Below are 26,906 nucleotides of genomic sequence, written 5' to 3' on the forward strand. Positions count from 1 at the left end.
CAAGTGGCAAGTGGCAAGTGGCAAGCGGCAAGCGGCAACTGCTGCAGCTACACATAAGTAAATTAGGATTTATGCTTTGTTCTATTTGAGCGCTGGAAAGCCATAAACGATTTTTTATGCACAGCCACTTGGCCGGAGAGGGTCTCCGCGTCTCCCCCCCTTGGAGCAGCAGTTCGCACCTTTTTCCGAATACGATTTACGACCCCATGCATGCGAGAACGTAAAATTGTTATAAATTTGCATGTGCAGAGTGTGTGTGCGGGAATCTCTCCTCTTGCCAAGAGGTACGCGTCTGGGAAGGAGTAAAGTAAAGCAGCAATAAACCCAACTTACGGGCAAGATCAATCGCAGCGGCTTGTGGCAGTTAATGGCACATGAAACTGAACAGAGTTCGGAGCAGACACAACCGAGGAGTGCTCCAGCTGGCAGCAGGAAGCAGCACACTCAGGCAGGAATCGCTGACTGACAAAAGGAGCAGAGAACAGAAGAGAACACTTCAGGAACCACTGCGAGGTGGAGGTGGAGCTGGAATGGCCTCCAAGCGAGCGTAATTAATGCTCGCAAATTTATCAAGCTGCATTAGGCGGCAATGAATGAAACCTGTAACTCATTTTGTCACCGAAAGCAAACAACAGAATGCGATGTAAACTGTTGCTAAGCCTGCCACGGCATCGCGTGTGCATATGTCTACCCAGGGAATGACAGCAGCGAAAAAGTTTTGCCTTCAGTTTTCACACACACAGCTTTCCCTTTTTTTCGAAGCGATTCCCCCACCATTCCTGGCACTGTCATTCGCTTTTGCAGGCGACAGTTTAATTTTCCCCGTGACCCACATGACTGACACTCCACGATGACGCAAATCTTAAAGCAGAGGAGCGCAGCGGTGGCAACCAAACAGTGGCAGTGGCAGTGGCACAGCAACAATGGCAGTAGTAAGATGTTGCCAGCAGATAGTCTTCACTGGATTAATGCTGCCATAATTCCTACTCTGCCTGCGGGGGTGCGGCCTCTGTCGAGTCGTCTCCGTTGGCTGAAGTAGGGCTTGGTGGAGTGGAGTTCATTTAATATATCCGATAAAAGTATTTGCAATAAATCCTGCAAAAGCTAATGATTAATTGCTCTGTAGCTTTTAACGTCAACGCGCATAGTAGGCACGGATTGTGTGTCAGACGCCAACAACGGCGATGGAGGAGTGCGAGAACGGTGGCAGGCAACAACAATGCCAGCTTTTGTGGCAGTGGCATTGGCCAATGTGGCGTATGAGTAATTCGACTTTGACGCCGCAACGCCGCGCGTGGTTTTGCCTACAGCCACAGGGCAGAGCAGAGAGCCACAGCCACAGCCACACACGCACACCACCACCTCTCTCTTCAACACTAACACATTTGTCTTTTGCCCGTTAGTGTTGTATGTTTCATGTTTTGCGTTATTGTCGCTTCAAGTAAAAACACAAAAATATTTATTTCAAATGAGTCCTGTGTACGCGGCACACAACTGCGGATCGTTACGGGATGTAGGATGTGGGGTATGAGATGTGCGACGGCGGAACTGCGGAAACTGGTAAACAGAATCCCCTGCCCTCCCCGTGCTCTGCTTCGTTCTGCCCAGCGGCCTGCCACGCCCCCAGACAACCAGTCATGATACCCTGTAGGAGGGAGAATGTGTTGGGATTTGCATTGGAAATTTGGAGTGGATAATGGAACTACCTTTAATGGAATTTATTCGGGAACTATTTTCAGTTATTTTAGCTGAAATTTTCTTTAAAGTGCAGGATCGTAGGATAAGCCAGACAGCTGCTTTATAGATTCCATAAATATTAGTTATATTTCATACATTGTATCCTCAGATAAATTTACTTTAATCTGATCTAATTTATCATTTTCATACTTACTATTTTTCTTCATTTTTCTACAACTAATTTTCATATAATTCCTCACTTTCCCAGCTCCAGAGTTCCATTTCTTAGGTACTTCCCAGTCTTATCCCAAATGTTTTCCCAATTGACTTGTTTTTTTTCTGTCCTTTCGGGGAATTCGTTTTTTTTCGGTGGGTGGCGAAAGTAACTTTCAGGGGGTTGGTGGGCCGTTGCGCTGTTCGGTTGCCACGTTCGCTGGCGCCTTTACCGCGGCATGGGGTGGAGCGCAGAGAGGGGGTGAAAGACAGCATTTGCCATAAATTGTGAAAGTGTCAACGAAAGGCAAAAATACACACACACACAGGAACACATAGAGAGAAAGAGAGGACACACACACACACACAGAGATATATTTAGAGGTGGAGGCGGAGGCGAAGCTCGGCACATGCACGCACGCACTGCTGGAGAAAAAACAATGCTAACGACATACAAACAAACAAATCTATACTCATTTGTGCTACTGTATGGGTGTACTCCGACTGTGTGTGTGGGTGGATGTGGGTGTTTGGGCTAGTGTTGGTGTGGGGAAGCAACACGCACGCATATTTATTTTGAACACATCTTTTTATACCCGGTACTCGAAGAGTAAATAGGGTATATTGTATTTGTGGGGAATAACGGTTGTATGTAACGCACAGAAGGAAACGTTTCCGACCCCATAAAGTATAAGTATATATTCTTGATCAGCATCAATAGACGAGTCGATAGAGCCATGTCTGTCTGTCCGTCTGTCCGTCCGTCCGTCCGTCTTGTTAGTCGGCTAGTTTTTAGAGACTATAAGAGCTAGAGCCACCAAATTTTGCATCCAGACTGCTGTATGCTCACACTGAAACCAGTGTATTTAAAAAATGAGCCCCACCCCCTTCCGCTCCCGCAAAAGGGCGAAAACCTCCCAAATCTACAATTTTGAAGATAAAAGAAGTCTAACGCCATTCTGTAGGCAATGACCATATCTATCAGATCACCAAATTGGGATCCGATTGGACCATTATTATAGCCAGAACGAAGAAAATAATTTGCAGTGGCTAAACCCACCCCGTCCCGCAGCTTTTGTTGTTTTTTTCACATTCACTCATTCACACTCTGCTTCTGCAGTATGCGGCCTCTGCCTCTGCCGCGAGTCTGCAGTGAGAAGCGTTGTAGATGTAGATGACAGATGAAGGAAAAATGTAAAATTTTACAAAACACCGCTAAGGTGCAGATGTAGTAATGAGTGCCGGGTATAAAAGTTGTGACGCGTAAGAAGCGTCTCACACGTCCCTTCTCGTATATATATTTATATGGTTATTTATATAACGCATTCGTAGATGGCCGAAGAAAACGAAGCAGCAAAAACGAAAAAAAAACGAGAAGGGACGTGTGAGACGCTTCTTACGCGTCACAACTTTTATACCCGGCACTCAGTACTACATCTGCAACTTAGCGGTTATTTGTCAAATTTTACATATTTTCTTCATCTGTCATCTACATCAACAACACTACTCCCGCCAACACGCTCCTTTAGCTCGTCACCCTCCCCTAGAGACACACTTTGCAGAGTCAGGGCAGAGTCGCGGCAGAGGCAGCGGCAGAGACGTAAGGGGCAGAGGCCATAAACTGCGCGAAGCAGAGTGTGCTGCTATAAGCTGCGGGACGGTGTGTGTTTGGCCACTGAAAATTACACTGAAATTTCTTCATTGTGGCTATAATAATGACCCAATCGGAACCCAATTTGGTGATCTGATAGATATGGCCATTCCCTACGGAATAGCGTTTTTAGTTTTCTGCTATCTTCAAAATTGTCGATTTGGGAGGTTTTCGCCCTTTTGCGGGGGCGGAAGGGGGCGGGGCTCATTTTTTAAATACACTGGTTTCAGTGTGAGCATACAGCAGTCTGGTGCCAAAATTTGGTGGCTCTAGCTCTTATAGTCTCTGAGAACTAGCCGACAAACAAGACGGACAGACGGACGGACGGACGGACAGACGGACAGACGGACGGACGGACAGACGGACAGACAGACATGGCCCAATCGACTCGACTATTGATGCTGATCAAGAATATATATACTTTATGGGGTCGGAAACGTTTCCTTCTGTGCGTTACATACAACCGTTATTCCCCACAAATACAATATACCCTATTTACTCTTCGAGTCCCGGGTATAATAAATGTGTACACAAATGTGTGCATATGTATTGTCTGTATGTGTGTATAGAAGTGCCCAACATATTTACGCATATTGTTCTAATCAGTGGCAATGTCCCGGCCCTCCTTTTGGCCTCCTCCTCGGCAGGAATGTCAATTTTTTGCTGCCTAATTTATTTCGCCGGGACCATCGAAGCAAGGGCCAAGGACCAAAGCAAGAAACGGGAATTGGCTTCAATAAGAGGAATAGAAATAAGCGCTGGTGGAGGTGGAGGGGGAAAACCACCCTTCAGAAGGGGGATGGCAGGACACTTTTGACACCCAACAGAGAGGCTTCAGCTGCTGATTATTGCCAGGACACATTCCAGCAGACGAAGGCGTTTTGGGTGGGTGTGGCAAGCGCATAATATTCAACCAGATTTCTCTGGTAGCAGGAGGTGTATCCCCAGCCTGAGTCCGGGAGAACTTTGCATGAGAAGCTTCAACCTTCAACCCGCAACCCGCTGCGGCCGCACTGCGTCTGACATCTCATGGAAGATGGATAGTTCTTGGGACTGGTCAGGTAGAATCGATATCAAACATATTTATGGTACGCACGTGACCTCTCGCTGACCGCTGCCCGCTGCCCAGCCCCAAAAGAGTTCTCCCTTAAAGCTGTCCAGCGAAGCCTTTAAATTCCCTTCAGTTGGGAAAATAATCTCTTGGAGAAAATAATTAATCTTCTTAATTGAATACATGCGATTATGAATCAACAGCACTTACCACAATTACTGTATTAATTTCCTCGAGGAGAAGCAAATTGCCAGCGAGGTTTTCGCTCCCTTTTGTGGGGTTGCTTGCAATCATAAGGATTCAGGAGAAGCCTCAGCCTCAGCCTCAGTCAGCAGCTTCAGCATCTGGCCGGGGGCGTTGGTCCAGTGTTCCACTAAATTGGACACATCTGCACAGTTTTCTTTAGCTGTAGGGAAAATGCCATTCCCATTCCCATTCCCATTCCCTCTGTCTGGCCGCGTGTCAATCTAGCGACTCAAATGGCGGCACGCATGGCAAAGTTTTCCATCCTGCGGCCAGGAGTTCTGCCTCTGCCTCTGCTCTGCCTCTGCTCTGGGGCTGCTTGAAATCCCCGCACGTATCCGCATTTCCACATTTCCACTTTCCACATTGCCAGACTCGCAGTCGCATTTGCATTTGGCTCCACACACACAATTTGTATGCTTAAGTAAGCCTCGACTGCGTGCATGTTTCTAATGGGCGGCACAAAAGGTTATACCTTACCCCGTCAGCCCCCCTCAGCTCTCCTCTGCTCCGCTCAGCCCTTACCTGATGCTGAAGCAAAACCGGAAAAAAACGAAGCGAAGCGAAGGGCAGGGCAAGGCAGAGCAAGGCACTCCCCCCACCAGCAACAACACAAAACTCATTTCGCCCTCGGGCGTGACTTTTATAGCACTTTGTTTCCGAGTGGAACCTGAACCTGAATCCAAGCCAAAAACAAAACACACAAAAAATGACTGGGAATCCAACGGAACAAATGGATTTTGGGCCATACTCGTACACCCCTCGAAAACGCATTCGAAACTTTTGCTAAGGCACTTTTCGAAATGCCCAAAATGTGTTACAGATTTTCGGCGGCTTAAGTTTTAGGCTGCGGGTACAAAGATTGTGATCAAATGATTGCAACGGCAGCAGGTCTAAGTCCATGCAGAAGATAGAGAATATTTCCTGGCCATATCGGGTTATCAGTTGCTATAAAAACTCAACCTCCCCTAATCGAAATATTATATCATCTCTCTATAGAAACGATGCAAAAATATGAAGAAAAACTGAACTAGAGATAGAATTAACTGCCTAAAGTTGGGCTACTATAATCTTCAGCTTCTATAGCAATTATGGCTGCACGGTTCTCTCGAAGTGTATGTAAAGTTTCGTCCTTTTGCAGCTAGCCCTAGCCCTTACATTCTTGTTGCTGTTGTGGCTCATGTTTCTGATGTTTCTGCTGCTGCTGCTGCTTGGCTCCTTCCTGCTGATGTTGCTGCTGAACTTATCAACACGCCGATCACTTGCGACAGTTTCCGTTGTGCCACACTGCACACACACAGAAACACACAGACAGAGAGCCAGCCTAATTGCCCCGGCAAGCAGTTCAGTTCCATTCTCATTCCCATACCCATACCCATACCCATAACGATACCCAACCAAAAACCCTCCACATCCATCCACCCAAACCCCCTATCCCTCTCTGGCTGCACCTCACACCCCATTCAAGGTGAGCAATGTAAAAACTTCCTGTGCACTCATTTAGTCCTGCTGAGCTCTTGTTGCCGTTGTCCTTATGTAAGCAGCAGCAGCAGTGGCTGTGGCTGTGGCAGTGGCAGCTCCTCGCACGCCTTCTGCCGCCAGGCGAACAATACACGAAAAAATAAAAACGAAACGAACAAAAAACGGATATAGAAATTCAATACTTTGATTCGTGCCACAGCGTAGCAGTGGGGCAGGAGGAAGTGCAACCATACAAGGTAACCAAATAGCAGGGACAACACGTACCACAGGCACTTGTTGTTGTAGCTGCTGTGGCAGCAACAAGATTTGGGAGTGCTGCAACTACAACTGCGAGTCCAAGTCCAAGTTCGAGTCCAACTCCAAGTCCGAGTAGCTGCTGGGAACCAAACAGGAAACTGGGCAACATTGGTGCATTATACTTAGTGGTTTCCACTTGATTGATGCCATATGTCCTCTGGCCCACCGGCCACACCATCCTCCCTCCCCCTGCGCTACACTCTCTCCCTGTGCCAGCCCACCCTCCGGGAAAGTTTCGCTTCCCAACTAACGATCGACACAAAATACAATTGTAATTGCAGCGCACAAACTAATAACAACATCACGCAATGTCCTGCGTGGGAACGTGCTGTGCTCCATGGAACTTACCGTTGGATAATTACTGATATACAGATATCCTGCCACTGAAGGATACTCCGCTGCAGAGCACTGTGCTCTGCCATCGCTTAACTATTAACAGTCGGCAGGCAGGCATTCGCATCCGGTCTGGAGTTTTTCAGCGGGGAGAACCCTTCTGAGGGTCTCGGTGGCTGCTGGGAAAAGCTCTCAACTCTCAGCCACACCATCAACTACACACCCGGAGGACAGGCGCTGGGACAGACAACTCACATGTCTGCCAATTATAAGCAACTAAACCGCAGATAACAGAGGATGCTGCGGCTTCTGAGGCTGCGGCTGCGACTGAGACTGCGACTGAGACTGAGACTATCCCTAACCCGTAGATGGGCCCAAGCCCAAGGCCCAGACCCCAGTCCATGGAGCATATTCCCTAGAATATACAGTATCCAGCCTCCATGGGATATGTGCTGTCAAAGCGACGTGACTAAGTGGTGAAAAATGATTTCGTGGATACGTGTGACTCGCCCTCGGTGGGAATGAGCGGGCGTTAAGCGTTCACGGCTTCCTCCACGGGAGCCCGGGAGCCCGGGAGCCACTGCCACAGCTACTGCCACAGCCATCGAGAGGGTCACTTGACGAGCTACCTCAAGGGGGAAGAGGGAAGGACGAAGGTTGAGCATGGAGCTGCGACTGGGAAGTGGATAGATGGGAACTGGGTTCTGGGTACTGGGTACTGGGTGGACGACTGCATGTGTTGTGCAATCGTCAAAGGATCAACATATTCGGTTCGTTTGGAGATGGGGCCACGGGTTCGTGTTGGAAATTTGTCACGAGACACTTCCGCAAGACGTACCCCAGAGCTAAGTTCCAGCAGGGTTCCAGGGAATTCAGTAGAATCCATTAATCTAAAGGAAAGCGACTACAAGACGCTTGAAGTAAAAGTTACCAAGGGAATTAAGAGTGAATCTGGTGTTATCGGAGTTGGAATAATGATGGAATATGTCGTCTATAATGTAGTCTATGTAGAACTACACTCGAGCAGTTCTACCCTTATCGTAATCCCCCTTTTGGCTCTATATATTTCCAATTCGAAGAAAGACTTTTCAGCATTCTCTTCTGCATCAATCTATGTGCCAGTTGTCTGGGTTCCATATAGTAATTTGTACCCGCTTCTCTCTCTGCGTTCCACTCCTTTGTCTTTCTGCTATCGCTACCTGTGGGAAAAGCTTACTTTTTCCTGCTGGCTCTTGGAATTCTTTACACATTTCCTCCCCAATCGCTGGGTCTTTTTGCGTGATTCACGCCATCAGCGCCGGTGTCTTGCAGCATCTCTTGCAGTCTGGCGTCGACGTTGTCTTGCTGCCAAGTAGCACTCAAAGTGAGTTTGCGACGCATTGCCGCATTGTCGCTACTTCATCAGCAGAGGCAGAGGCAGGGGCAGGAGCAGAGGGGCAGAGGCAGAGGCAGAGGCACTGCCATCAAGTGCAAGTATCCATGTCCTCGGCGTTGCTCTGGCTGCACTTGTGCAGCATCTCCATCTCTCCATCTACAGCATCCATCTCCAGCCCTGTCCCCGGCCCCAGCACTCACTCGACACAGAATGTTGCCAGTTGGCAACTGAGCGTCCGCAGGAAATGAATACGTGTTGAATATTTGTCGAGTTGAAGCACAAGGACATGAGGATAACATGGCATGCCAGGGCATGGAGAAGGGGCTCTAAGAGGCTGGGCTGGGCGTGGGTTGGGTTGGGTTGTTCGCTCAACCACCCCTCGTGGCACCTCCCCCTAAACATCTACAAGGCAAATATGTGCACATCCACTGTGTGTGTTGTGTTGTGTGTGCTGTGTGTGCTGTGTGTGTGTATCCTTCTACAAACGTAGCTCGTGGCTGTGGATGAGCTCCCCATGTGTCGCTTAGCCTTGCCTGGACAGGGGCTGGCATGGGACGGGGGGGCTAATGCGCAAACCAAATATGATACACAATCGTGTATATACTATAAAGCATCTGCTCCTGCCTGGCCATAGATTTGCAAGCGTTTCCATAAATACAACAACAACAAAAGCAACAGCAGCAGTGGCAGTAGCAGTGGCAGTGGCAACATCAGCAACAAGCTGCAAGGACCATCGCCAGCTGCTGCAAATGGCACGCATGAAAATGAAAGGCCCATCGAATGGGCGCGTTCATTGGGAATTTATTTCAATAAGAGAAAGGAAAATAGATACAGCAGGGGATGAGGGGAGAAGGAAGGTAGATGAGCAGCAGCAGCAGCCGCAGCAGCAGCACTAAAGGCCATCGGAAACTATAATCACGTCTGTGCATACGAGTGCGAGTGCGAAGTACTCCTCGTGTATGTCTGTCTGTGGCCAGAGATAGATACATGAGACCACTGGCAGGATATCATCGCTAAGTGCTCTTGTTGCATGCTACACAAGCAACGAGCCAACTGAGGCACCGAGGCTCTGAGCACCGACTCGAACAAGTAATTAAGATTAGTGACTCAATATGTGTATGTACAAATGTATGTACAAAGACACATAGAGCAGAGTCCACAGACAAACAACATCCATCCTTGCCTGGCTCTTCTTTGTCTTTGCTTTAAAGTGTATTTTCTCCAAGGGAAATGTGCGAAAGCTTTTTGTTGTTTCTTGCATTTGGTTAATGTGTGTTGGCAAGCCGGATCTTTCGAAACGAAATGTGCCTTAAGGCTGTAGATTTGTAGAAGAAAAGGATTTGCCATAACACAGCGATAACTCAGGGAGTTGAGTCCATCAAATGGCACTTCGGCTCTTTAGAAATTTGATCTCTGATACAGCAATTATCGGTGTAAGAAATGATTTTGCGAATCGGAAACGCTGTACCTATATGCAATGCCTGCCACAGACCCAAAGACTTGCTTCGGATTGAATGAAATCACCATCAGCCATAGGACTGTGCAAATTTCAAGCCAAATATGACAGCACTTCTCGAAGCTGAGTACTCCAAGTCTGCAGTGATAAACAGTTCATACAACTCCCTAATGATAACCCAACAAATTGTATTTGAAAATCCACAAACGTTGCCTCTCCAGCTCCTCCCTTTACCTCTTCCAGCAACAATGTAAATTTGTGGAACAACTGTCAGTTTTTGGCATTTCTAATTTGCACAAGAACAATTGCAGAATGCTTCCTTTCATGCGCGTTCCCCGTAATTCCCACAAATTGAAGAATCAACTTCAATGGCAGCTCCTCTCCCATTGATTGACGCTCGACCCTGCCTGCCTCCCTCCACAACTTTGACTTTTTTTGGGCGATTAATTGAATCAACAGCAGCCGGGAAATGCAACCGCCGATATTCAAAATACTTCTCCCAGACTTTCTCTGCGCCGTTTCTGCATCTCTGCTGCCTGGGCTGACAGCCATTAGTTTATGGCTGGCAAACAAAACAAATGCCAGAGGGCAGTAACCCAGGCCGAAACTCAGACCTGGTCCTGGATCAATCCCGAATTGAAATTCAAGAACTGGGTGCAGCCGTCAGAATGCAGCAAAACCAGAACCAGAACCCGAAGCAGCAGCAGAACCAGCGCCCAGGGTCAGGAATCAGGAATCAGCTGCTGTTGCATCGATGAGGAAGGAAAATGTGGAAAATGAGTAACACGAAATAATGCCAATGTGGACAGCTGTCGTGAAAATTGTTGAAAGGCGAATGAAAAGCGGTTCTCTCTCACTCACTCACTCACACTCTCGCTGGGGTCGGATCGTATCGCCCTTTTGGCAGTTTTTTTAGAGAGAAAAATGAAGCAGGCAGCAGCCAAGAGCCGGCGGCAGACTGCATCTCCTCGCATCACAATCATCATTATCATCCTCGATTTGTTGTTGTTGTTGCATTTATGTAGATCGTCAAGCGTTGTCCCGTCTAAGGATCAGAGCTGGGCGAGGCCCAACCAACAGACAGAGGGCCGAAAATATATTTGTGGTCCTTTTTCTACCTGGAGCGCACCTCAGACCTCGGACCGGGGTTCGTGCTCTTTTTCGGGCCCCCGACTCCTGCTGCTGCTGCTCCTTCAACAGAGGTCTTTGAACCCCAGAGTCTCGTCTAACGATTTGTGGGTTTCCAACTCGCTTTTGTTGTCCGACTGCAACAGCTGCAACAGAGGATCCCCGCGCCGAGCCGAGCCGAGCAGAGAGAATCCCTATCCGGGCAGCGAGAGATTTCCCCGACTCAACACCCCGATTCAGGCGAAAGCCCAAACAAATGTAATTAAAAATACAAAGTTTCGAATTACCGGAATGGTAACTGAACTCAACTCAACTCAACTCAACTCTCGCATCGGACGCGTGTGTCCAGTTTTTGGGCTGTGGAAGCCGCACAAGTGGTGGCAGGAGCAGCAGGGGCAGCGGCAGCGGCAGCGGCAGCAACAGTAGTGAGTGGCAGCTAGCAGGCAGCACTCGGCAGGCAGGAGCTTCTATATCCTGTTGCAGGATATGCTAATAAGTTTGCCCATCAAAACTGAGCAAAGTGCAATTTCGGGCGATGACGCAAAACCCCACCTTCACTCCACACATTTCCCCTACAGCCCGTTGATCTTTTTCATTTTTTCTCCTTTTTGGTATTCCCCAATTGCTTTACCTGTTTGCTGCTGTTTCTATGCAGACGCCAAAAAATGCCAAAAACAGGGGCTGGCGGGGTGGTTGGGTAGCGGCAGTGTGAGGTGTGGTGGTGGTGTGGCTGTGGCTGTTGCTGCCATGCCCTGCCCTGCCGCTGTTGCTCTGCCTGATGATGATGATGATGATGAGGACGACTACAGCCAGTATGGGGTGGTTGCAGAGCCATTCAAAAAGGAGTAACAATGAAATTACAGCAGAAACAGGAATAAATAGCATTTGGGAAAAACTCGACAGCGTTCGGCAGGAGAGAGAGAGAGTTACGAATTATACAGGGACCAAAAAGCGACCCACAGACCGACCGGCAGACCGGCAGGCAGACAGACAACGCGAATACAATAAAGATGAAAGCGAAGTCAATTGGTGAGCCATCGAAGCGTGAATACTCTCCTTTTGTAGGGCAAAAGCTGATGGGTTTATGTTGCCATAAACTACGACAGGACACACACAGGACAGGGACAGGGCAGGGAGCAGCCAGCGATTGCTTTAATTCAATTATAGCATTTCAATATTTCATGGTTTAACTCTCTTGGCGTTTGCTTGAACAGTTTTAGAGGTAGAACCTCTGTTGGGTTTATCTCTCCCGCAGACTCCAGCGGATATTCCGCATGCTCTCTCCCTGGCAGAGAGTGTAGCTACAATTCAGAATCAGAATCAGACTCGTACTCGGACCCAGACTCTGTCTGGTACACACACCCGTGTGCTGTTTCCACTTTAATACATCATTGAATGAATGGAAAAACGGAATGAGCATGCCAGACACCTGGCTCGCTTGGGCTCTGCCTCATGCCTCATGCCGCATGCCGCATGCCACATTGCTTTTGGGTTCGCTTCGGTTCTGTGCTGTTGGGTGCTGGCTGGTGGCAGAGGAAAGGATCAACAGTTTCTGGTTATAGTTCGGCTACAGCTGCCGCCGTCACTTCCGTGCCACGCGAGCGTCACACTTCATGTGAGAGCGAGATGGAGTGAGTTATACATAGAAAGAGAAGGCTAGAGAGAGAGAGAGAGTGTGGGGTTAGCCTGTCCGTAATAGTCGTAGAGTTTTGAGCCAGCGCTAGGCAACGCCAAATAGCCTTTGGCAAGCTGACAAGCCAAATACGAGCTGCATGCATGTCGGGGCGGGGGGGTGTAGCTGGTGTGTGTGGGTGGTGGTGGTGCAACCCAAAATCACCAAGGAAAAGCCATAACAGCCAACAGCTGGCCCAGCTGCAACACAGCACTTGTAGAGCATTTCCTGCTTCCACTCCTGCTCCTGCTCCTGCTCCTGGTCTCAGTCCTGCTGCGGCTGCTGCTTTTTGCACGCTCGCAAACGCGCTCAACTGCATCCCCGCAAACGGGGCTGCGGTGCACCTTTGCTTAGCCGCTTATTGTACCCCACCCAAAGACTAAATAAACTCAAAAAAGTATGGCCCCGTGTGGACAAGCTTAAACAGAGCGACAAACCAAATGCGCTTCTGGAAGTCGGTTTTGCACCCAAGGAAAGTTTTTCTTAAAGCAAAAAATAAGTAAATATTTAGCAGAATTAACACAAAGTTAAAGATGGTTTTCCTTTCGCTATTCACACTCTATATCCCAGCCAATACTCTCTCCCTTTAATGTCATTAAACTCAGTAGAAATCCCCCCCATGGTAAGGGTATACAAGAAATGCATAAACAAAGGCTCATAGCACCCAAACGTAGAGACATAGTACGCAGAACTACTCGTAAAACATGAAACAGGAAAGGCGCTGTCGCTGCATTAACCATATTGTCCTTGTTCCAGGTGAGCGCCTCCCTCTGTCCGCCCAAGCGGTGCCCAGCCCTGCCCTGTCGCTGCCGGCTGCCGGCTGCATAATTTGGTCGTTGCTTTCCTGTCGCTGACGCGTGTCTACGAGTAAGTTTCAATTTGGCAGCCAAAGCCATATGGAATGGTCTCTATGGCCCAGAGCTTGAACCGCCTCACTGCCTCCACATCTGCAGCGCGTGGCCAGCGGCGATCTAAGGATCGAGGCGAGGCCTGTGCTGGCTCCTGGGTGGAGGAGTGCGACTAACGAAGCGCAACAATTTCGTTGTGGGTTGTCCAAAGCGCATCTTGTGCCACATTTGCCTGCAAGACTGCTGGCCGTTGGCTGGAAAAGCAGATTACCATTCCGAAAGGAGGGAGGCCGAGTGCCCTGTGTGCCATGCGAGTGGTTTTTCTTAGCTCAAAACAGAGACAAGGACCTACCCGAGGGCACACCTAAGGCTTCCATTTCCAGGGAGGAATCCCTAGCCCAGGCACAGCCCCAGCCCCATTCCTTGTTGTAATTAGTGCAGTCGAATTCCACAGATGGCCTATACGTTACATTAGCATTCATATTTACATACAGACAGACAGAGAGAAATGCATTTCCAAGGAATGCCCGAGGAAGGTCCTTATGGCCCTGACCCTACTACAGTCGCCTGTCATGTCCGCGAGATGGATGGATGGATAGATTGGATTGGATCGCTTGCCGTGCACTTCTTGGCTTTCCTCCAAAATTCCAAAAATTCGAATTTGTTTAAACAGGGAAACCGTAGAAAGGAGGAGGACTGCATCTGTCACGTAGTCCTCCAGTCAGGGGATACCATAGAAAACCCAGAAATGGAATTCTCTCAAAAAAAAAAAAATGGAATTTAAAGTCCTGAAACCTCATCCGAGCAGAGCAGCCTCTGCTGTTGCAGAACGTTGCGAAAGTTAGTCGTGGCAGTCAAATTGTCTGTTGTCTCTCTGGCTAATTAAAAGGTTAAGAACTTTGTAATTTAAGTGTCTAATTATGCAGACCCGCTTGTGTCGTGTCCGCTACTCCGCCACCCCGCTGCACTTCTGCCAATCGAAAGCTGTGCTGTACTTAAATTAATTAGTCTGTTTCCTGTGTGTGTGTGTGTGTGTGTGTGTGTGTGTGTGTGTGGAGTCTCACAATGAAGTGGAAGAGATTATGCAGCAATATATGTAAATGGATGAATGGATGTACCGACGGCACTCTTCCAAAACTTTTACTGTAAACATTTGGACATGGAAACCTCGCTTAAAAATGGAAAGACATTCATTTTTCTGAGTGTGACATATGACACACACACAGCTAGCTGTCAATCAAAGTGGACTCTGTGCAGTGTGCAATTAATCATAGACCGATTTGGAGTCCACAGCCCGACCTTTGATCCAGAAAGTAAACCACTTATTCATGCCCAGTGCATAGAGGAACATGAAGGAGGGCAGCAGGACAGCAGCAGGACATTGCAGTGACATGGACCGACAGGAGTTAGTTTGCTGTTTATCTTGTACTAACTGAGTTAGAAGCAAGGAGCAGGCAAGGACTCAGCACACAGCACACAGCACTGTTGCTTGCCCCCGTCCACAGGCGTCGCCGTCGCTGGCAATTTGTTGAAAATCAGAACGGAGCAACAAATGCAATGCAACAGCAATTAACTCGGCACAACTGCCACATTCTGTGAGTGACGACGGCGGGGCAGGCGGCAGGCGGCAGGGCAGCGCAGGGCGGCAGGCTGTTGCGAAAATCCACCCTGTAAGCTTAATAACAAAGGGGAGAGGGGCGAGCGGGGTGCAGGCCCCGAGCCAAAAAAGCCATGAGCCAATTCAGGTACGAGTGTATGTCCTGACACAAGCAGCGCCAGAGAGAGAGGCGCAACAATTACGAAATGGAAACGAAATGCGGAACGTTTGGCAAGAGTGAAACACTTCCTGATTGTTGCCTTGTCGCCCGCGGGACGCTCCACACTGTCAAACATGTCAGCAAAAAGAGCTAAAAAATTCTTAATTTATATAAAAATGAAACCTAAAAAGCTGTAAGGGTAAAAGTATGCCTTCACCCTAGAGTTTCATTTGAATTTCAGCACTTTTCCACCATATATTATGTTAATTGAATAACTTTCAACGTGTGCCGCTGGCTTAAGGACAAGCAACAGCAATAGCAACAGCTACGGTTCCATTTTTTGGGGGTTGCTGGCTTGTTGGTATTTTAGGGGCTGTGTTTTTGTGTTCCACTGCTCTGCCATTCCGTTCCGCACTCGCGCTGCTCTCTCTCGTGCCTTCGTTCAATGTGTCTCTGTCTGTTGCTGGCAACATTAAGTCAGCAACATTTGAGTCCGTGCGCTGCAGGCAGCGCAGCTCATACAAGGTGTCCCATCAGCCAAAACGGCGCCCCTAAGCAATGCCTTTCACGTCCACGCACTGAAGGCTAGGGGTGCAAAAACGAAACGTTTAGGCAGCCGACGGAACCACCTTGAATGGTTTCACCATGGCTGAAGGCAGCGCGGCCTTGCCGCCCCATTGGAACAACCCTTATAAGCGGGGTTTCGTTCAGTTGGCCTCTCATAAGCATTCAAGCATTCGGTTCGTTCGCATTTCTTCTCTATCTTATATAATATTATATTTTCTCCTAAATCAATTTTTTCACTACCAACAACAACAACAATAATAATAACTTAACTATTCTGAAACTCGCGTCAACCTCACTTAACCTTTACCACTAAACCTAAACCCCTAAAACTACAACTGCAACCACAACTACAACTACAACTAAAACTAAAACTAAAGCTATACTTTCCGTATAAACATTTATTTTTGACTCGACAAAGTTTTTGGTTTCAAATTGTTTCCCAACAAACAAAAAGAACAACGAGCCACAAGCAAAACAAGCGAAAATAAGCCACAACCAAAGGATATATCCGCTCGCAAATCAAACCCAAATCGGTAAAAGTGGAGCGGAGTGGAGACCAACACCCACGCAGCAGCAGCAGCAATCCGAAAGGCGTTATGTTTTGAGTCCATTTCGTGTAAAAACAAAACGTAAACGTAAACGCAAATGTAAAAATCGATAAGCCACACGCAGCCAACGCGAACAACGTGTCCGTGTCCGTGTCCCGTGTACGTGAAAGTGTCTGTGTCCGGGTGCGGGTCCGTGTATGGGAAAGAGCAGCAGCAGCAGCAGCAGCAGCAGCAGCGTCGAGGACTGACCCAAAACGTGGCTCCAACTGCCAACTCCCAATGACGGATACGGGTCTGGGTGCCAGGTCTGGTCTGACAACGAATCAAGCGCAGAAATGTGTAAAGTGGCTGTGAAATTCGAGGAATCCTAACCAACAAACACAACAAAAAACAAAACAAAAACCAAAACTAAAGTAACCAAACAACAAACAGAAAAGCAGTCCATAAAATGCGAACCTAAACCGAAAAAGAACAAAAAGAAGGAGAAGAAGGAGAACACGGGAGAAGAGACGGCAGACAGCAGTATGCCCAATCCCGACAACCTGTACAAGTAAATCTCTAAGAGACTTTCGGCGAGCCAAATCTATTTTCACATGCGTCATCAGTTATTGCGAAATAAAATCAGCAACGTTTCCTTTCCGCTTTGCCACCAACGAATACCCCTCAGACGGTCTTTGCTCGTTCGAAAATCGAAACTCGCTTCAGCACTTTACTACCCGCTCTACAGGATCCAACTGGATCCAACGCGCTCCTCCAGCTACAGCTACAGCTACAGCTACAGCTCCATCAGTCTACACTAAACCTCACAACTGCCTCTGCCCTTGCCTTTGACTTTACCTTTGCCGCTTCCGTTAGCCAAGATGCCGCGCTGTCTGATAGCCAAGAAATGGAAGGCCTATCCCTGGCTGGATCGGTCCGAGGATAACACACAACAGCCGCAGCAGCAACAGCAGCAGCAACAGCAGCAACAACATGCCACAAACACATCGACTACTTCCAGAGATGAAGAACTGTCGCATCTCAAATCGCGTCGCTCCACCCTCGACGATGACGAGGAGATCGATGTTGTGGGCGATAAATTCCTGACCAAGTTGGAAAAGCAACGCACAAGCAATGCCTCAGCAGCAGCAGCAACAGCAGGAGCCACCACCGCAGAGGCCACAAATAACAGCAGCAGCAGCAACAGCAATGAGAGCACAACAGCAACAGCAACAGTGACAGCAACAACCACGACATCGGCCAAGTGTTGGGGTCCAAGCTCCCCCACGGCGGGCACCACGGCGCCCAGTCCGCCGCCCCACTCCCCGGAGGCGGCGACGCGAGTGGCCAGCAATGTTTACAACGGTAAGTTTTGGCCGCAGCAAACTTTCTCCCAATCGAACAAGAGAGAGCGAGTAGAGAGTGAGCGAAATATGCATGGGGTTTGGGGTTTGGGGCACGGCATGCCACGGGGCAAGCACGTAATCGCTGTCATTGATGCGACCATTGTTCGATTGCGAAACAATTCCGAATCGAATCCATTTAATTGCCTTTGTTGTCACTCAATGCTGCGCCCGGAGCGACGCACACTTCAAGGGGAATCCAAGGTAATTCCGGCTCCTCTTCGGGCTTAACAGTCGCCGCTTAGCAATGGGCGAAAGGTCAGCTAGAAAAAGAATTAATTAATGGATTTGCCGCTTGTTTTATGTGAGTCATTGCTGGGGAGTATTTAAAGTTGAAGGACTGCTGGGCATGGAACACCGTCGAAGGTGTATTCAACAGTCAAAGAAAAGGCTTAAAATTCATGCAAGATTCACAGCAATCCCAACGGGCTATCCCTTGAAGATCCTTTGATGCATAAAACCATACATTTTAGCACACCTTTAGGCACTCCTTTCTACGCTTCACTCTCCCTCGAACTGTTGCACACATCCCACAGATAATTAACCCACATCCAAATCTCTGTTTGCTCTCGCGACTTGCAGGCTACACCCGCGAACTGTCACCGCTGCACTACACCGCGTACCTGCCCCGAATGGAGAGCGAGATCACCGTCATCCGTGCTGCGGCCACAGCCCTGGTGGCAGCCGCCAACGGCAGCAGTCCGGCCGCAGATCAGCACCTGGCCTCGTACCAGACACCGCCATCGTCCACCACATCGTCGCCCTCGTGCTCGCCCAGCGGCGCCGGCGATCGGATGGTGGACCGCTACAGTCCGCACATCAAGATGGAAACGGGCCAGACATCGAGTGAGCGGAAGTGCTTCAGCAGCACGGGTGCCACGCTGTCGCTGCCGCCCAAGAAGAAGGACATCTATCGGCCGTACTCGCTGGACGACAAGCCGACGCAGGGGTACCGCAAGCGGATACCCGCGGAGGAGGACCTGCATGCGGCACATGCCATACTGGACCTGAGCGCCTCGACCGCCTTTCACCCGCCCACGCAGCCACACCAGCTGCAGCAGCAGCAACAGCAACAGCAGCAGCAGCAGCAACAGCATCATCAACAGCATCACTTGCCTCTGCAGCAGCAACATGCTCTGGTCCACACCCACTCGCACTCCCACTCCGCATCGTTCGAGGCGCATGCGCATCTACGGAGCACGTCATCGATTGCCGAATTGGCTGCTGCAGCCAGCGCGGTGAACGAACAACGCCCCTCGAGCAACGCCTCGAGTGCCAGCTCCCAGCACGCGATGCCCAGCAGCCCGGCCAGCAGCATCCTCAGCTGCAGCGGCAGCGGCAGTGGCAGCAGCGTGCAGAACGAGAACAGCAACACGACAAACACGAATCAGGAGTGCGACGGCGGGTCGGTGGATGGGGAGGCGGGCGGCACGCAGGCGGCCAAGACGGTGGCCTACACCTACGAGGCGTTCTTCGTGAGCGACGGCCGCTCCAAGCGGAAGCATGTGGCAGATCCTGCTGCCGTGGTGGTGCAGGACCAGGCGAAAACCAAGTACACCTGCTCCGAGTGCGGCAAGCAGTACGCGACCTCCAGCAACCTGTCGCGCCACAAGCAGACGCACCGCTCCCTGGACTCGCAGTCGGCCAAGAAGTGCCACACTTGCGGCAAGGCGTACGTGTCCATGCCCGCCCTGGCCATGCACGTGCTGACGCACAAACTCTCGCACAGCTGCGGCGTCTGCGGCAAACTCTTCTCGCGCCCCTGGCTGCTCCAGGGCCATCTGCGCTCCCACACCGGCGAGAAGCCCTACGGCTGTGCGCACTGCGGCAAGGCCTTTGCGGATCGCTCCAACCTCCGCGCCCACATGCAGACGCACTCCGTCGACAAGAACTTCGAGTGCAAGCGCTGCCACAAGACATTCGCGCTCAAGTCGTACCTCAACAAGCACCTGGAGTCGGCCTGCCTCAAGGACGAGGAGGAGCTGATGATGGCCATGTCGCTGCACGGCCACGGCGGCGACAGCAACAGCGAAAGCGGCGCCAGCATGGCCTCCTCCCCGCCACACGAGTTCCTCGAACGCGTCAAGGTGGAGACAGGATCGGGACTGGGTGGCAACACCTATGCCATGTAATGCACAGCGGCAAATGCAATGTTGAGTAAGTGGAAGGGCTGCCATGCTGGTTAGTTAATTTACCGTTAATGTTAAAGTTACCGTTACCATTTACCATTTACAACTAGGCTACAACCGATAGCAGTTTTTATATAGAAATACGAAATACGATGCATACATCACAATACGTCCAAAAGCAAAGTGTAGTAGAGTAACACAGAGACTGTAGAAAATCGCATTAGACACGTTAGGCAGCAAAAACAAAACAAAGAAAGCAAAGAAACAAACAAAACAAACAACAAATCGAACAAACAGCAAAAAGAAAAGACACCCAACCCATTCCCATTCCAAGCTGATTCTTCTTATTAAGCTAAGAAAGAGTTGAAGAACATTCCCAAACAAAACCCAACATTCCATACACACACACACACACACACACTAACACACACAAACACAGAGAGCCTTGTGTATGAGGTATGGCTATATACCGAATGCATTCCGTAAACCTGAACAAAAAACTAAGCAATTCTATGCCAGAGCGCAGCTATCTCTAATCTATCCAACAACAACAAAAACAACAACAAAAAACTACTTAACGAAGCAAAACATATATACATACCGATATATATATACATATATACCTACTATATAGAGTGTACTATATAATCTGTAGCTGATGCAAAAAGCAAACGTTTTTAATCTCCACAACTCTAACTCTAACTCTCTCTCTCTCTAACTCTATAACTCTCCAAGAAGAAACACTCTCCCCTAACCCTAGACCTAACTCTAACTGTAGCTCGATGAAAATATCTCTCTCTATCTCTCTCTAACTCTAAATCTAATGCTAAACACTAACTCTAAATCCTTAATCGACAACGTGACGAAGACGAAGTGATTAAAATTAATGCAACGAATTACAAAAGCAAATGCAATGTTTCTCAAACAACGAATTAGGTCTTAAGGGCAGCCTATCTATAAGCAGAATATTACGCGTGGTGGCCCCACTCAATTGGGGGGTTGGGGCCAACCTACCGAACAAACAATTTTAAACTAAGTCACCACAAAACAAATACTAAGAGCAACTGAACAACGGACAGTAGCCGGACATTTAAGCACTCAAAGATTTTTAGATTCGATATTAACAACGACACAAAAACAACAACTTACAAAACAAATTAATCAAAAATTGCATACAAACAAAACAAAAACGAAAACTAAAACAACTAACGAAACGCAAAGCAATATTAGCCAGGTATTGGGAACGGTTCGACAGGAGGGTTTTCCGAATGCCGAACCGCTTCCGTCACCCCATCCCTCATATTAAACCCTTGTAGAAAGCATCCATCACGTTAATACATAAATACATACATATAGGTAACCCCCCATTAGTTCATTCCGATCTCATTTAAGGCTAGAAGAGCATTTGCAGAGGTGGAAATTTCTGAATTTATTGGGCTGACTTTTCATTCATTTATTCCCCCCAAGGATTTCCCCGCTCAATTCATATCCAACGAGCATACATTTTAGTCAATTAGCATTCCAAGACCCAGACCGACACCCGGCAGGAGAAACATGGGAGAAGACAATTATTTATTATAGAAAATACTCACGATAGAAGTGAACATCTAGTCGCTGTACAACAGCAAAAAAAAACCACGAAAAATCTATCATTTATAATCAAATGAACGAACCAAAGCCAGGTCCCAGTAAACAATTTCCCAGTTTTTCGAACCCAGTTATGCAATTAAAGAACATTGCATTCCGTTAGAGGCCCAATTTAGGAGTAGGACAGCCAGCGAAAAAGACCAAAGAATCGTATCGTAAGAGCGCAGAGCCCCTCTGAAGAACAGAATAACGAATATACGAGTATAAATATCGAGTGTGATCTAGTCTCAAGCATTTAACAGTACACTTCGTCCATGCGTGAATAATACTTTGCACTTTTCGACAACTTAACCGACCTAGCACGATGATATTACTTAACCCTTAACTCAAGATACGTTTCATTCCATTCAATCATTCCATCATTTAATCATTCATTCATATACTCATACCCACAACAAGCTCACAAGCCCCAACAAACACATTCCACACACACAAACACCCCTAAGAAAAGATAACAAATCGCTGCACAAATTCTGTAAATATTAGAACTTACTTCATATACATTATATACATTATACATACACACACACACACATTATATACTCAACTGAAATCAGCTTCAGCAACCGATCTCAATGATGAAGTGGAGGGGAAGAACGAACGAAGTGCAACGAACATTTTGTAGCCATAGTTGTAGCCAAGTTTAGAGCGACCCAAAAAAACCAAAAGAAAGGAAACCAAAGTTGTTGGTACACAGAGAGACAGAGGTGGATGATAGAAATCTATATACATACATCTAGAATACGTATGTAGTTGCGTAATATTTACAAAGCATATACATACATATACACTTATATATACATACATATATAGGGTATAGTATTCAGATATGTACGCGTAAGTTAACCTAGTACATAATCACGAAATTATTTTTATACTGTTGATTGGAAGAGGAGTAATCAGGAGGAGGAGGAGCAGGAGCAGGAGTAGGAGGGAGATGCGAGAGGCGGCAGCGAGTCCCCTTTTAAGCAATAATATTAATCGAATCGAATCGAAATCGAAATCGGCTAAAGTACCAAAGCAATACTCAAAAAAACAAACAAACCCCAATGCAAAGAAAGGCAAAACAAACTACAATTATTTCAATTAAAAATTACAATTAACTATATTTAATATATACCTAGTTATATAGGAATAGTCACATATTATTTACCATCTATTATTTCTCGTAATCGATGAAAATTGAATTGCAAAAAACGATGGATGGATGATGGAAACAATATAATGAATATTTATGAAATTTGCATTATGAGAAATGTTGAATTAAAATTGAATTGAAGTCCGGCAATAATATTAAATTTTAAAAATTTTGTATAACAATTGTATAGAGCGCGTGAGTCACGTGAGGGGCACGACTAGAAAGCTAGAAAAAAGAGCAAAGAAAAGCAATAACTTAACTTAACAAATGAGAGTTAATCGATTATTAGTATTAGAACGTAAACTGTAAGGTTGAAACTATCTACAATTAGCAATCGCAGCACACACACACACCCACACACACACACATGTACTATAAACGAAAAGGTTAACCCAAAAATATATATAAAGTTTAAAAATATACAATTTACATATTAAATGCTTACACTTTACATGCAAAAACATTGTTTTTCATTTATAAACTTATTCTCATTATGCTTTGAACAAATATTTTCTCTCATTTTAACGATTCTGGACTCTGTGTGTATTTGTTTCTTGTGCATTTTGATTATTTCTTCAACAATTATTGTGCTGAGTGATTTTAGATGGAAATACAAATTACAGCCAGCCGTAAGAAGATGAAAGGTTGAGAGATGAACCCAAAGCAATTCGAATATTGTGATAGCCCACACACATACACACACACACACACATCCAAACACACACACGAGATTCATTAATTTTGCTCAAAGGATATTGGAAGATAACGAGAAATCAAATTCATATTGAGATCCAGAAAACTATACATAGCATAACGTGTATCGAAAAGCAATAAAACGTAGTGGTAAAAGATATACATAAATAGAGTATAACCAGGGGGGAGGGAGTGGCAGAGGAATATTTTGAGATTTTTAACCAATAGTAAATAGAATTACCCCAGCCCAGGCATATACATACACACATAAATACAGAATATATTTCTTTTATTTGGAAAAGCTTTAATCCAAAATTTGGTTATCGACGTGGAAGCGTTTCAGTTTGTCCAATCACGCACACACACACATGTTATGGGTGTTCTCTCCAGGATCATGACGTACTGTTATACAAAAGGAAATTGTTAAAGTTGATACATTTTTTTTTTTTAGCATAGTATTTAGCACACACACACACACAAACACAACACACAGCTGTACATACTCGAACGAAATGGTAATCGTAATCGCAATCGGAACGGGAACGAGAACGCAACCTGGAAATGCAATTGTTGAAATGGTTCAGTATTTGTGGCATTAGGTTCATGATCCATTGTTTCCATTATCTGTTGCTGTTGCTGACAACCCTTCGCCCCCATTCCCACACCCACACACCATTCCGCTTCTGCTAGTGCCAGTGCCAGTGCCACAGCAACACAATGTTGTGCTGTCCTTTTTTGTGTCAATGCAGTTTAACGAGCGCTCGTTAGGCGTACTCGAACAAAGGGGAAATGTAATAAAAAGAGGAACAGCACCATGAATGAGAGAGCACGAGAGAATGGTAATGGGCACAAAGAGAGGGGCAGAGGAGCGGCGAGTAGCGGTGCCATGCCAACACTGGCTGGCTGGCTGGTCCACTGCGTCAGTCAGCACGTGGCGTGGCCCACAGAGTCCACAGTCCACAACTCATTCCACACAGAAGCGAAGAAGCGAAGGGCGGCGGGTGGTGCGAGCTAACGTTAGGGTGATGCAGCGAGCATTTGATTCGAAAATTTAATTTGCATTCCACGTGATTTATTTATTTTTTATATCCAACACACGTACACACACTCACACACACAACAAGCAATGTATAAATAATTGGGCAACCAAAACAAACAATGATTAACTATTAGCAAAAGCAAAAGCAAAATTAATAAGACTTGGCACGTTAACACTAATAATTCAAGAATTGAACATAAACTAATAACGAAATTCGAAAAGAAAGTAATTGAGAAATCAACAAAAAACAACCAAAAGCAGAAACAACGAATAAACAGCAAAAGAACAAAAATGAAAGACTTAACACTTTGAATATATATTATTGTAGTATATATTATGAATCGAAAATGGAGAGCAATATGAGGAAGCAACAAACTTATTTACAGCTATTGTATATGGTATATAATCATAGAGAAGAATTAACGATAAAAAGCAATACAACAGAAACAGCAACAAAAGCAAAAGCAAAAGCAAGAGCAACAGCAGAAGCAATAGAGCATTAAGGTAACTCAAAAGTATTAAATCGCATGTATCTATGAGTAAATATTTGGAATTCGTTATATTATTGCGATAAGTAAGCGAAAACCCCAAACATTTATGGCACTATACACTATAGCATAATAAAGAATCGATATATATATATTGATATATACCTAGTTTACAGAGAAAAACGAACGGAAAACTGCTAGAGAGCAAACCAAAAAAAAAAGAAGAGCAGAAGCGAAAAATTAAACAAGTACTAAGAATTAATTAAAAGCCGTAGGGATTTTGGATTTAGCTGGCATATGATGAATTGAACGATTTAACGATTATTAGTTATCGATATACAGATACATACATATATATTAACGGTAGAGTTGTTTTTTGCATATATTGTTATCGCAACTTTTGTGCTGCTTGACGAGACCAATTGATGTACTTTATACAACGAAAAACGAAAAGGAAAAATGAAAACGAAAACGAAAACCCAAAAAACCGTAAAACTGAAAAACCGAAAAAACCAAATGAAAAGGAAAACTCATCTTATGTTTTTGCATAGGTGCATTGTTGCGATAGGTACTTACATATATACAAACCTATTTTGATCGACTATACTACGGAAATACTTACAGACACAGACACACCACACGGCGGATACGATACATAGTTGAAAGAGTTACTGCGTAGAAAATAAATCCTGTATTTTATCCTGTATTTAGAGCACTCAAACACAGACAGACACAGACACAGACACAGACACAACTGTAGCATTGTAGAAAAGTAGAGTTGCAAATTATAATTAAAACGAGACAAAAGCGAGACATAAATTTAAGCTTACGATTAGACTATGACTAAAACAAAACAACAACAAACACAGCACATTAGACGAAGCCAGCAAAAAGAATTCTGTACCTAGAACAAGAACAACAGCAGACACACACACACGAAACACACACACACACACATAATTATGTATTTTATTGCATTGTATCGATTAATAATCGAAGAATATATACATTGATATATAAAGCTATAAATACGAGTATATAAACACACACGGACACAGAGAGAAGCAAAAATGCGTTTATTGTGCAAATATGATATACACATATACAAGAATACATTCTAAATTATAAATGACATGCATTATGTATATGACATTCATGTGCATCATGCAGACAGACACACACACACAATCGAAGGTCCTGGCACTATGTCTGTCTGTCAATCAGATACGATTACGATTGACATTTGCCAGGGGCACCTCCGCCCTCGAAAGTCAATTTTACCAAATGGTCAATTTCCAATTACAAAGCAAGCGAATCGTTTCATGTTTTTCAGTAGTTTTTATGCTAAGTTGTTGAAAAATTGAGCAGCTAATTAACCGAAGAAGAGTTGAACGAGTGGAATTAAGAATTTACCAAAAAAAATAAGTCTTCAGTTTGATTGCGTGGTTTCCATTCAAGTGCGACAAGTACTCGTGCGATACATAAACACATACATAGGTATATGCATATAAACACACCTTATAAACGATATATTTTGTACTTAACCAGTTGATTTGTATAATCCACACATCCAAACACTGATAACAATTGAAAGACCAGTTGTAAGAGCAGCAGCAGAAATGTCTAATCAATGCATAGTTACTAAAGAAAATAAAAGAAAAGACAACACACACAACAATGGAGCCAAGCATTCTGTAAAACATAAAACATAAAACATCTAACATAAAAACGTACATAAGTATATTATATTTTCATAACACATGACAAATTTATACATGACAAGAAAAAACAAAAAAAGAAAAGATGGAAAGAAAACGAACGGAGTAAAACCAAATGAAAAGTGCGACGATGCAAAACAACTTGCGTAGTAAATGAAAAAACAAACATAGTGAATACAAAAAATAAAAATCTGACAAAAAAAAACTTCAACCAAAGTGCGTTTGATTTCAATTGGTTGGGAGGGAGACGCAGGACGCAGGAAGTGGCACTACTGTCAGCTGCAGACAAACTCTGTGGATTCCTCCATTCAATGCAATTCCGTTTGTGCGAATCAACGGAACGGAAACTCAGTATTTTTCCCGGGAAAAAGTAA

At 46.0% G+C, this 26,906-nt stretch overlaps 1 protein-coding gene across 2 annotated transcripts in view; it reads left to right on the forward strand.

Annotated features, from left to right (window-relative positions):
• The window catches only part of LOC117893935 (transcriptional repressor scratch 1), a 29,265-nt gene extending 3,961 nt beyond the window's left edge, over nt 1-25,304 (forward strand). The window contains exons 2-3 of one of the 2 annotated variants that reach the window (XM_034800717.1): nt 17,094-17,642; nt 18,263-25,304. In XM_034800717.1, coding sequence (XP_034656608.1) covers nt 17,159-17,642; nt 18,263-19,812 — 2,034 coding nt within the window. In that variant the 5' untranslated portion in view covers nt 17,094-17,158 and the 3' untranslated portion in view covers nt 19,813-25,304. Of the gene's footprint in view, nt 1-16,758; nt 17,643-18,262 lie in introns of those variants that run through there. The other variant, XM_034800718.1, reaches the window with a different exon arrangement.
• The last annotated feature ends 1,602 nt before the right edge of the window (nt 25,305-26,906 follow it).

Source organism: Drosophila subobscura, chromosome J, assembly GCF_008121235.1.
Source record: "Drosophila subobscura isolate 14011-0131.10 chromosome J, UCBerk_Dsub_1.0, whole genome shotgun sequence".
Lineage (NCBI taxonomy): Eukaryota > Metazoa > Arthropoda > Insecta > Diptera > Drosophilidae > Drosophila > Drosophila subobscura.